Genomic DNA, 13,537 nt, shown 5'->3' with positions numbered 1-13,537 from the left:
TGCACTAGCCATGATTACCAGAGTTCATAAGGAATTTATTAAAATATATGCATTACTTCAACTCTTTCAACCCCAACAACAGTGACATAAGGTGTTCAAAAACAAGGAGAAAATATATAAAAGGGAGAAATATATTGAAGAAAAGAGGACAAAAGAGGATATTTAGGTGCAGTATAAAGGTTGTAATGAATTTATTCATTATTCATAAGTCATAAGAGTTAGGGGGAGAGCTCATTTTATCATATTATATTGATATGACAAAGTGTTTTTTTCACTAATGTCAAAGGGGGAGATTGTTGGTATCTCTAACCATTGTTGTCCATTAGTGCAGTTCATTTACAAGGTAGAGTCAGATGGTCATCACTACAACCGAGCTACTCTACATAGGTCAAGTCATGTACATAAGATAGTATGTATTGAGCAGTTATATAGAAGTCAAGTAAGTGTATGGTCATAGAGTAATTTTCTATATGTACCGAGTTCATCAGCACTCAAGCAAGTTATCAATGACCAAGTAAATTTCAAGTATGCAAGTACTAAGTGATATAGTATGTGTTGAGCACAATATATGTTGAGCATTAGAAGGTTAACAAAGGTTCGGCATCAAAAATAGTAAAGAACAAGCAGTGAAAAGTCTACATAGAAGTTGGGAATGGAATACAGTTTTAGGAAAAATGATTATTAAATAGCTTTTACCTTTAGGTTACCCTTTTCAGGTTTTGATATCCTTTTATAAGGATTGATCTCTTTATAATTCTTAATCTTTTCTTCATCTGATAATATAATTTCAATGTTTTTAGAGCAAACCCCTGCCTCTTCTTGTCTTTTTCTTCTCTGTGATAGGTTTTCTACATTCAGATATTCAAGGGCTTTGTAGATTTGATTTGCATATCTGCTCAAATCCTTCATTCAATCCTCTAACAAGGTGAAACCTAAAAGTTTCTTAAGTGTTTAACAATGTAGACCCCTCATAGGGTAGATCATATTTTATGGTCAAACATTGTAACCTTAACTAGTTAACTTTATTACTATAGTAGTGAAGATTTGTGAGTGTCATCCTCACCCCAATTTTACCTTTACCTGGGAGGGTTTCTAGGTGACAAATATTGTATTATGTGTTATTACTTTCATGCATGTAATTGAACTAATTTACATGTTACAAGCAAGTTTATATTTATAATTTTGCATACACAAGTTATTGATAGATGCAGATGAATTTGTGAAAAGTGAAAAGTGTTATAGATTCTGATTCATGCCACCCCCCCACCCCCTTCTCAATATCTAGTTTACTCCTCCATAAATCAACATTTCTCACTTTGTTTGTTCTATATGCCCAAGTGTTGATTCACCTTTTGATGTGCATTGAAATACTCAGGGTTTGATGCCATGGAGTATGTAATATGGCGAGCCATTTGTGATGGCATAGAGCAATTTCTGCCTAGATTGGAAATGCTTAGCGGTGGATATGTTTTTTGAAAACTTCTAGTACTTTTGTTAGAGTACATAATTGTATAGTCAAAAGTCATCAATGGCTTGATGGGTGATATACTTATCATCTATCATTGCCTAGATAAGGTAGGTCATTATTCTAAGGAAACTTAGGTGTGGAAATAGCTTCCTACACTAGTCTCTTAAGGAAAGTATTGTGCAAATTCCTATTAAATCCTTACAATTTCATATTCAATATTATGTAAACAATAATATTGTAATCAACCATGAATACAGAAAACAGATAGAGAAAGAAAATACATAAACACAAAGATATGTTGGTGGGGAAAACCCTTTCGGTAAAACAACCCCACCCCTCCAAAACCTGCACAATGTATTATCTTCAATACTAAAGGTTACAACACACTTGCAATGAAAGTTCTTTAAGAACACAAAAGACTAATTCAGTAGCAACCAACAATACACTTTTCACTCTCTCTTATTTGCAACCCTAAAAAAGCTTATATAGTGCACTTTCCATTTTAGGGCAACTTCAAAGAACAATTGTATTAGGGTTTTACCATTCTCCAGAAAAGTAGGAACCAATTTGTTTTTGAGTTGATGCCCCGAACCCTATGCGCTAGATGGAGACTCGAGTGTACAGTACTCAATTATCAATTGTCACATGTCTTCACATCTTCACCCATCATCAAATCTTCTAGAGATAGCTCTTACACATCATAGGAATCCATCATAACCATTTCAGCAATGATCTCCTTGCACACAATTCAAGATGCCAACGTATACAAGTGGAGTGACAGATCAACATGCCAACTAAACATGTACACTCACACTTAATTACATTATTTACAAAAAATACATTTACAAAATAAATAATAAGAATAAGAATTATCCAAGGTTGAGACACCTTATTCCTAACAATTATCATTCCTTTTTGTCAATAAATGTACACATGGGTCTAATGCAAGGAGTGAATGATAATTATAGTCAACAGATAAGTTGTATACAATCAACAAAAAAATCAAAGATCATATTATTGGTGAATATTATTATTGGTGAATATTATTATTTTAATCATAATTGTTGTAATATTATTATATTATATTAAAAATAATAATATAATAATTATAATATCGTTGTATCCATTGTATTATTTCAATTTATATACTATAAAATATTTAAATTTTTAATAATATTTATTATAATATATTATGAAGTATTTATTAAAGCTTTGTCAAAAAAGGGGGACATCACATAAGACACAATGATACATTCTCTAGTAGGGCCGCCTATCTTAATATGTTAATTTGCACATATTTTGGTAATTTAAAGTATAACCGATTGAGTTTAATAATCATTTAGGACTTTTTTTGGAGATCGGATGAATTGGCCTAAGTAATTGAATTTTTTTACCAATTCAATTGCTTGGCATTGTAGGGATGGCATCCTAAATGTTATCCCTTGGATAACATCGTGTAATAGTTTATTTTAGAGTTTGTGTCACATGTTTTGTAAAGAGATTTTGTGAGCCAGCTGGATAAATAACTAAAAAAGGTATAAACGAAAGGTTAATTTTGTATGCGAGCATGCATGATGATGGTATGTATGTTTTGTGTGAGCCTTGATGTTGGATCAAATCATATGCAAGCTTCATTGCAGACTAATTAGGCATTATGATGTAAGTATAGTCATTTTGATATTGTAATTACTATCTTTGTAATTGGACAGTGAGCCCTCATTGAGCAACGAACTTTTCTTTTTGTAATACAACTCCTAACAAGGTTGAGACTTCTAACATGGACTAATGTACTAAATGTATGTAGTGATTCCTAACAGGGTCAAAACCTCCTAAGAGATAATTTTTAGATTATTACATAGTTGTGGGTATCATGCCCATCGGGGTTGTCCATTTCTCAAGGTTTCTTCGAAAACAAATCATGGTGTTATGAGTTCTTTATTGCTTTATGCTTTACTTTCATGTTGCTTGATCTTAACAAGAAGTATATCCTCAAGAAGAGATATGGAGATGTCAATGTCAACTAAAATGTATACAAATGTAGAGAGACTCGAAGAGGTCGTGGTATCATCCACCTTTTCTAAATGACCAATTTTTTTCTCAATTTATTAACAAGGTCAATAGAGTTATTAATGTCCTTAAAATAAGATTTTCCCAAAAATGGAAAGCGAGATTGGGAAAACAAACCCACACTAGATGCACACTAAGAAGTTCACTAAGAGGGTTGAATAAGATTGTCTAAGGTTTGGCCAAAAGAAAGCGAGTCCCCCAAGCCCACAACTTGTTCAACACCAAATCTCACTCATTAGAAGAAATAAAAATAGCAATAATAAAACCCCTTAAAACAAGAGAACAACTCAATGTTAGCATTATGTTTAAAATAGTCGATAATCTCATTTATTCTTGACATATGTTTAAAATATTCCTTTATCAATATTGTGTTTAAAATATAGTGATACTCCCTTTAAATCTTGACATAAATGTTATATCTTATAATTTTAAAGTGTTACATAGTGGCTTAGTACACACCTTTAATAGTATCAGTTTTCATTTTATATATAAATTTAGTTGTAATTATATTATATATTTATTATATAAGTGGAATCACAATATCACTAATTAATAAAAAATGAATAGAATAGCACTCAACTAAGAATTGGAATGAATAATTATACTAAACATTTAAAATCTAATTTTATTTATTTTTATTTCAATCTATTTATTTATAATTAAAAAAAACACATTTATAATGGTTAGAAGTATGAAAGATCGGATTATTCATTATATTATTATAATGTAAAAATTTCTATCTTAAAATTCATACACAATAATTCAAACTTTAAAATGGAAATTTAATGTACATAGATAACAAATGTGCTAAAATTAGAAATCCATGTAAGACTCTAATTCATTCATCCAATCAAAAGTTAGAAAACTATTAAATATAAATTACATAGTTAAAAAATTGGCATGTATAACTGGTAGAATAGTAACTCATTTAATAACTAGTTAACTCACTTATCTAAAAAGTGACGCAAATAGTACTTAGCCTACCGACAAATACTAATAACCACCTTTATTAACCAAAAACATAAATCTTTCTTTAAAAAATAGTATGTCACGATGATGTATACAGTATAGTTTCAACTACAGTTAATATCTAGACATGGATCTATATATAATCGAAAATAACAATACCTTCATCGGGCTTTCTTAAGAACATCTAAAACTTAGAGACAATTCTGAGAAAATCTTTATGGATTTGTTGCAAAACACTTTAAAAATAATACTTTTTTCTACTTTGCACTAATATCCCAAAGAAAAAACTTTTTAGTTTGATTGTGGGACCTGTTATGAAAGCACGAATTTGGCATGCTCCCTGTACTAATTCAACCTAGTAACTTAGAATGGCATCAATCAACTTTTGCCAACTTCATCAGTATGTGAGGTACAAATATTCTCTTGCTTGAGTCCCTCATATGTACCACAACGGTCACTTTTTACCTGCAAGCAATAGAGGCTTTCTGCTGGACCGACAACGGAGGAAAATACTCATAGTGATGATGAGAATAAGAAGTGGATAACATGTGCCACCGTATTTTTGGATTGGTTGTTTTGGTGTGGCCGTGGGTATCTATGGTTTGACACTTTGGTTAATTCATGTGCCGCCCAACACACTCAACATGTGACTGATTATTACGGTTTAACATCTGATTTATTAATATTATGAAATTTCTACAATTTATTTGAAATGAAATTTTGTTTCTGGATTTAATTGTGCATATTTTTAGCATTAATGTTTAAGAGCACTCTCTATGATGAATCATAGAATGATCCGAAATCTCAAAAACGTTTTGGATCACATTTTGTGAGCCGTCCATCACAGAATTTGACCTAAAATGTTTTCAGATCACCGAAACGTTTCTGGATCATTGATACTAAAAACATACACAATCCAATCCAGAAACAAAATTTCATCTGATTGATTACTATGGTTGGCAGTTTGGTTAATTCATGTGAATAATGATTTTGATTCACAATCTTTTTCATAAAAGCAAAAAATTGTGTTGTTCAATAAATCTCTGTATGATTCGTGTCTTTTCGTTATCATGAGAACTGTGGTGACATGTGGGGCATCAGTTGTTCCTACACCGTAAAAATTCAAACAAAAGAGAGGAAAAAAAGTTAGAAAAGCAAATGTTTTCTTTATATAAAGAGAAAAGATATCATTACATCTATGCACGCATGAATCACTGGTGTTTTTCTCAAATCATGACTACTCGATAGAAGTGTCATATCAAAACAATTGACAAGGTAAAAAATATATTTTCCCACAAGATCTCTTTAGCTTTAATGGGGCAGAAATCTCAAATTGGTCAGTTTGAAATTAATCTTCTTTGAATTTCAACAACCAAAATGATCAACGAAGGAACGACTTAAGAGCATGGTTTGGGATTGTGGAAATCTGACAAAAGTAATCAATCAATAGAATAATCTCACTTGACATTTACCAAACAAGATCCAAGAATAAAAAAAGCACATCATATTTACATTGGATTATCCACTGAGAAAAACTATTGTATCAAGTCTATTACATCAAATCCAAACTCCGCTCTTGTTACAGTAAATATCACTGTGTGACATTATCCTGTCCGGCCTGAGTACTACAAAAGCACTTGTCACATGACAGATAAATTCAAAACTCCTTCAAATTCTGTAAACCTGAACACAAGCATATCAAACTACATAGGAAATAAATATGTGGCAAGGTTGGAAGACATCTATGCTTTGCCTTGTTGGTAAATGTCCTAAAAGGAGAGATAACTAGCATACTGATTTGGCAAGAAAACTCTAAACTCTTTGGTTTCTCAGTCATTTGGCAAGAGCTTAAATATTTTATGTAAAACCTCAGCACTACTGTAATCCAATGCATCTACAGTGCCACAAAAATGCACCTTCTAATAGAGTGAATAAATATAATGGAGCGGGTGCATATATGTTGCCCCATAGCCATTGGCCTTTGTGAGACCCTATGTAGTGTGGAACATTGAAGTTCAAATGCTCCTAATTCCTGAGTCTTCTGATATAGAAGGAGATTCAGCCATTGAATGAACTGTGTCCTCCATAGGAGACTGTTGTGCCCCAATATCTTGGATCAATTTCACCACATGACTCATCTTTGGGCGTTGTTGAGGAGATTGAGAGGTGCAGAGCATTGCAGTGTGAAGCATGCTTACAAGTTCCTCTTCAATGTTCTTGAACCTCATCAACTCAATGTCAAACACCTCTGAAGTCCATTCCTCTCTCACAACAGATTGCACCCACCTAGGAAGATCAATTCCCTCCTCTTGTGTCTGAGTCTGAAAAGGGGCCTTCCCAGTAAGTATTTCAAGCAGTAAAACTCCAAAGCTGTAGACATCTGCTTTCTGGGATATCTTCTTGGTGGCAGCCTGCTCAGGAGCTCTGTATCCCACCATTCTCAAAGCTGCAACAGATGGACTCACAAGTAGCGCAAGTCCGAAATCCGAGATGCAGGCATTCCCACTTCTGTCTAACAAGATGTTTGAAGACTTGATGTTTCCATGGCCAATCTTGGGTGATTTACAGTAGTCATGAATGAATGCCAAGCCCCGCGCTGCACCCAATGCTATCTTCATTCTGGTTGTCCAATCCAGGGCTGTCCTACCAGGACCGCGACTACCTGAAGAAACAAGTCATTGAAGAAAATGCTAACATTAATAGATACTGGAAACAACATTGTGTACTCTGTCATGAGGGAAACATAAGATTTTTCTAATGGAGAAGCATGGATGTAACACATTTGCAAGTTCAAGGTTCCGACATCATAAATTCATACGGGATGAGGTTGAGATCTTGTCCTAGGTGACTTTCACAGAATGGAAACCCCAGAAAACCCTCCGTCCTTAGTTCTTGGCCAAACATGTATTCGTCTAAGGCTTGTGCTCCCATCTCAGATAGCTAAAATGACTTTGTGAATGAAATATCCTCGATACAAAAGGGGTTTCACCCTAAAGCTACACTCCCATTCTAGATGAACTGAATTACTAAACGGATCTCATTCAATACAAACATATTTCAATTTGGGGTATGTAAACGAGATATTGATTCGATATGCAGTTCTTAAAACCCATATTAGACATTCTGAACATATTTGCCTGGCAAGCTTCAAGAAGAACACAAGTTGCTCTGTTTTTACCTAATCAAGTAGGAACTTAACACAGGCATTAGCCAATTTGTTCATTTAAGCAAATGGTAAGCTAGGAGTCTCCACATTTTCTAAAGACTTGAGTGGACTGCATTCTGCGAATTTGCTATGACAGAATCAGCTTTAACATGAAGAGAATTCCACAGTCATACTAGAAAGATGTAGATTCTGGATTCGATTGTGTGCCATATTTTTGCATCAACATTTTTAATCACACTCAGTGATCCATCAAGTTGTTTGGGTTTGGTTAGTAGTTATAGGTTTTGAATTCTCAAGTAGATCAGGGGATCGGTGCTCTATAACTTCAACTATGACATCTGTAGCCTAACATTTGCAGCACGTACAAACTAGATAGCGTGCATTGAAAAAACTGACCATACTTTTTCCTTGGTACTTACAAAGCTGAAGGAAAACAGAGCACAGGGAGAGACCATTACAAAGAGGGACTCAATCAAGTATACATAAGAAAGCTTATAACATAAGAAATGAATGACCGATGCGGAGTATACTCTATGAAAAGCCTCCATACGTTTAAGAAGCGACCCGTACGTCCTCTACAATTGGGTTTTGATGGCCAGAGAAGTTAAAATCAATCCACAAAGTGAGACAGAATGGCATTACTAAAAAACCACCTTGAAATCGATGCAAGGAGATTTCTACAATTCATGAAATGTGTAGTTCCGTTTCTGAGATAAGAGTGTGTACCAATTTTTAATATCAACATTTTAGATCATATTCTATTATCCATCATCACCATGAAAGTATAAAAATGAATCATAAAATATGATCCAAAATATTGATTTTTGCATACAATCTTATTAAAAAAAAAGAGAGAAGAAGAACTACACATACCTTGAAATGTCCTATGAAACAAAGAAAGCCAAACTTGCCCATTTTTCAAACTGAATAATATGGAATATTTATAGGTCGCACATTATGACAACAAATGAAGCTAAAGAAATGGGGGGTGAGGAAGGAAACTACACAACATACCATGAAGGAGTGCATAGAGGCTCCCATTTGGCATATAGTCATAGACCAGCAGTTTTTCCTCCTTGGCATAATAATAAGCCCTCAGATTCACCACATTTTGATGTCTCAGCTTTCCCACCACTTCCATATGCTGCTCAAATTCCTTCCTTCCAACACCATGCACATCCTTCAATCTCTTTACCGCAACAACAGACCCATCTTCCATGATAGCCTTATAAGCACTCCCAAAGTTGCCCTTCCCAAGCATTTCTGCAGAGGCGCGAAGAAGGTGCTCAAGCTCAAACGGCCTCCTGTCCTCAAAGAAGACAAGCTTGCATTTATCCGTACCACTACTACAGGTCTGGGGCTGATTGGAATACTGATTCAAATCATGGGAAGCACCCTTCTCTTTTTCACAAGACCGCTTAACCTTAGTCTTAGGAACCCTCGCCTTGCTTTTATCGCCATGATTTCTCCAGTAGTAGCAAAACACAAGACAAGCTATGAGTAACAAAACTGCAACATCTCCTACCACTATTGCTACAATGTTGCCCTTGCTCAGTTTACTATAATGGGTACCTTTTGGCGATGGCAGGGGATTTGAGATCATGGAGGGTTTATTGTTAGCGCCAGGGGGAGTAACATATGTGGGCACATTGGCATTACCAATACTGTTATTGCAGATATACAAAGGATTTCCACAAAGTCCTCCATTGCTCCCAAAAGAAGAGCTCGGAAACTTGGATAAACTTGCCGGTATCATACCGCTCAATCTGTTCCCCGAAACATTGAATACTTCAAGTGTTGTGGGTAGCATAAGCTCTGAAATGTCACCGGAAAAGTCATTGTTGTCGAGCCTAAGTGTGAGCAAATGGGTCAGAGAAGCAAGAGTCACCGGAATCTGCCCGCTGAGGTCGTTGCCTGAGACATCCAATCTGACCAAATGGTCCAAAGAGCTGACGGACAAAGGCAATGGACCTGAGAAATGATTTTGGGAGAGAAACAAGAGCTTGAGGCTTCTCCAGCTAGAGAAATCGGGAAGAGGCCCAGTGAATGAGTTTTTCTTCAAGCTCAGTATTCTGAGTTCATCCAAGGCCGTCAGGGCTTCGATGGATCCCACCAGCCCCATATTTTCAAGCACAATCCTCACTACTCTGCCATTTTCACAGTCCACTCCATACCACCTCCTCTTGCATGGATTCTTATGGATCCAACTGGCCAACTTGTTGGTTTTATCAGAGGAGGCCTTGAAAGCCATCAAGGCATGGTAGTCATTTTGCATTTGAGCCGCATAGCCTTCAAGAACCATATCCAGCAACATCATGAGCATGATCAAGATCAGGTTCTTCATCTTCCGTTCATTCTCCATTGCTGCACCCCTGCCTGTGAATGACATGAGTTCTAAGGAAAAGTATAGGCCAGGAACATTGTAAGTAAAGAGGATTCAAGCATGTAAATGTGGCGCATGAAGTGATTTGAGTTCAGGTTGACTGCACACTAAACAACACTACACGTACTCACACGAGCAGACTCTGCTGCATCCAAAGATGTTTGCTGTGGTCTACCAATTGGGTCCAAAAGAAAATAAAGGGAACAAACCTGCAGTTAATTACGATAATCTTTAGTTTTAAATTTTGGGCTATAATGGGGGGCACGTGTGCCCCACCCATTATCTTCTGAATGGCTTACACTTAGTTGGACCAACAATATTTAGAATCTTCCTAATCATCATTTAAGTTTAAAAAATTAGGACACTTCAAAAATTAAACATTTTGGATCACACCAGTGGAAAGGTTATTAGCTAATTTCAGAGGGTGATGTCTATAAAGCTGTTACATTTTTCATGATTTGACATTTTTTTTGTTATTTATTTTTAAATTAAAAATTCAAAGAATGTTACGATATAGGAAAGTCCTCCAAAAAGAGGAGCTTGGTATAGGTGTTGGACACACTGTCTTGACAACTATACATGTACATGTTCTGATCAAGAGATCTTCAATAGGCTAGTTTCTTTGATGTGGGTTAACATGTGATTTGGTTGGTGTTAACTTTCGTGTTAACTCGGCCTCTTCATATGCCAAGTTGGCTCAGTTCCTTCATGTGCTGAGCGAGTTCAACTTGTTCATTGACCGAGTTGGTTCAATTTCCTTCATGTGTCAACATTAATACATGTTTTATGCTCGGGTATCTGTTTTGGTTAATGGCTCCCCCTCTCATTTCTTCTTCCCTTCGAGAGGACTGAGGCAGGGTGACCCCATCTCCCCTGTTCTCTTTATCATTCTAGCTGAATGCCTGGGAAGACTCATCCAGAGGAAATGTCAGGACAGGAGTCTGCAGGGTCTCAAGTCCTCTTTGGGCCCCTCAACCTTCTCTCACCAACAATTCGTGGATGACACCATCTTGGGGGGAGAAGCTACTATCTATGAAGCCAGAGCTTTCAAGGGCATTTTGAACACCTACACCAGGGGTTCAGGTCAAGCTATTAACTGGGAGAAGAGCTCGGTTTTCTTCATCAACACCCCTTTGGAGAGACAAAGGAAAAAATTTCAAATTTTGGGAAGCGGCATTGGATCCCTACCAGCCAATTATCTTGGCCTGCCCTTGGGCTCCAGACCCCTGGAGTTCTTTTGGAACAACATCATTGATAGATTCAATAAGAAACTTGTTGGATGGAAAGGGGCTACCCTTAGTCAAGTTGACTAGTGTACCTTGGTGAAATCCATTTTCCAAAACCTCCCCACTTATGCTTTAAGCCTCTTTGGAATCCCTGCCAAACATACGGATAAAATGGAGAAGATTCAGAGGGACTTCCTCTAGTCAGGGGCTAATGACCATAAGAGATATCACCTTGTCACTTGGGATCTTATATGTCTCCCAAAATGCTATGGAGGTCTAGGCATCAGAAAGATTAAACACCTCAACAATGCCCTTTTGGCCAAACAGTTATGGCGTATCTTTCAAAGCACAGGTGTTTGGAGGGATATCCTGACCAAGAAATATCTGAGAAGACAACTCGTTAACTTCTTAATAAAAGAGACCAAGATTCCCCAAGGGTCCTATATCTGGAATGGGATCTCAAAGGCTAGACCCCTAGCCAAGTCAAAAGCCAAATGGAAAGTTGGCAAAGGGGATAATATCTTATTCTAGTAGGACAAGTGGACTAGTCAGGGACCTCTTATCAACCACCCCATTTATGGAAGATGGGCAGAACAGTGCATTGAAAGTTATGGTAGGCAAGTCAGTGATTACAAAATTGGTCAAGGTTAGCAGGACCTCTCTGAGCTATCCCCAGACCTTATCCCTCTGATGATTTTGTTGAATGCCACCCCCATCAACAACAACAGGGACTCTATCATTTGGGGTGATAACTCGGATGGGCTTTTCTCTGTAGCCTTTGGCTATTTCTCCTTATGGGCCAGAATGAAGAAGCCATTGTGGGCCAATGCCTGGATTTCTAGCCTCACTCCCAAAATTAATATCTTTTTCTGGCTGATACTCCAAGACAAAATTCTTACCCTGGACAATTTAGCCAAGAAAGGCCAATTCATCCCCAATGTGTGCAGCCTTTGCAAGCTGAACCTAGAATCGGTAAATCACCTATTCATCATTTGCCCCTATTCCTCTAAGGTGTGGAATCTTTTGACCAAGGATCTTGGTTTCAGCTGGTGTCCCCCTGAAAACATCCAGGACTTCTTCTGCCAGTGGAAAAGTCACCACTCTGTTTTGGATACTCAGCTTTTCAGCTCTTGGATTCTCCAACACTTTTGCTAGGGAATCTGGAAAGAGCGCAACAATCGAATCTTCAGAGACAGAGAGGTTCCTGAGTTCATAATTGCAAAGAAAATTGAAGGTCTAATTATGGAGAACTTTTCCATCACAAAGGGAGGAAACATCAAGGAAGGAGGGAACAGTAAAGCCAGGAAGAAAGATAGGGACAAGAGAAGACAGGAAGCAAGATGGTCCTTCCCCCTTGAAAACTGGCACAAAGCCAACTTTGATGGGGCGGCTAAGGGGAATCCCGGACTGGCCGATAGCGGAGGCATCATCAGAAATTGTTCGGGAGGAGGAATTGTGGTTGTTTCTTTCCCTCTTGGTCACTAGACCAATCACTTTGCTAAAGCTAGTGTGGCCAGACAAATTGTAAAGCTGGCCTTGGCATCAGGGATCGAGAGCCTTTGGCTTCAGGGTGACTACCTAAACATTATCAATTGTATCAAAGGACATGCCTTGCCCTCTTGGACGACTACTAACATCATTGAGGACCTTAGATCTGACTTGGGAAAGTTCAAACGGACTTTCATCAGCCACACTTACCGAGAAGCCAACTCGGTTATTGACTGGTTCACTAATGATGTTGTTACCAAAAACTCGATGATGACATGGACAAACGGAGACGAAATCCTAGCAGCGACGATTGAGTTACTCCGGCAAGATCAAATTCAGGGTACTAATATCACCTCTTTTTAATTATGGAAAGATATGCCAAATCGCACGTTGGAAGGGGAGTAATTACAAGTCATGTGGAGCTCTTTTCAAGTCATAATCACGCGTATGGATGGCACGCTTTGAGGGCTGGCGTGAACAAAACTACCAAAAATCGTAATTACATTTTTGTTTTCAACATCTCAAGGAAAACTGAGCTCAGCATTTTTGCTAGAGGAATAGGGTTTACAGAGCCGAAGTTTGCCATGGTTGGTAAAAGGATTAGAAGAGAGCCTTGGGGGGAAATGGAGAAGTGGAAGGGGAAGGGGAAGGTTTGGCACAAGCTCGAAAAAGGGGGTATAACCAGATTCATGGAGAAGCTTCATGGCTTCGACATTGGGGTTACCAAGGGGATGGTGGTGTATTGCATAAAAATGTAATAAAGGAAATAA

General features: G+C 37.2%; 1 protein-coding gene across 1 annotated transcript; it reads right to left on the bottom strand.

Moving 5' to 3' along the window:
- Window positions 1–5,993: 5,993 nt before the first annotated feature.
- Window positions 5,994–10,264, bottom strand: LOC149564160 (putative leucine-rich repeat receptor-like protein kinase At1g68400). The gene is made up of 2 exons (XM_089827222.1): window positions 8,685–10,264; window positions 5,994–7,166 (listed from the first exon to the last, which is right to left on the bottom strand). The coding sequence occupies exons 1-2, from the start codon at window positions 10,057–10,059 to the stop codon at window positions 6,520–6,522; spliced, it is 2,022 nt and encodes a 673-aa protein (XP_089683348.1). The 5' UTR covers window positions 10,060–10,264; the 3' UTR covers window positions 5,994–6,519.
- Window positions 10,265–13,537: the final 3,273 nt, after the last annotated feature.

This window comes from Cupressus sempervirens, chromosome 4 (assembly GCF_028749045.1).
Source record: "Cupressus sempervirens isolate cs-2001-9-10 chromosome 4, ASM2874904v1, whole genome shotgun sequence".
Classification (NCBI taxonomy): Eukaryota; Viridiplantae; Streptophyta; class Pinopsida; order Cupressales; family Cupressaceae; genus Cupressus; species Cupressus sempervirens.
Note: the sequence above shows the minus strand (reverse complement) of the source record. Positions and strands in the feature narration are given on the sequence as shown.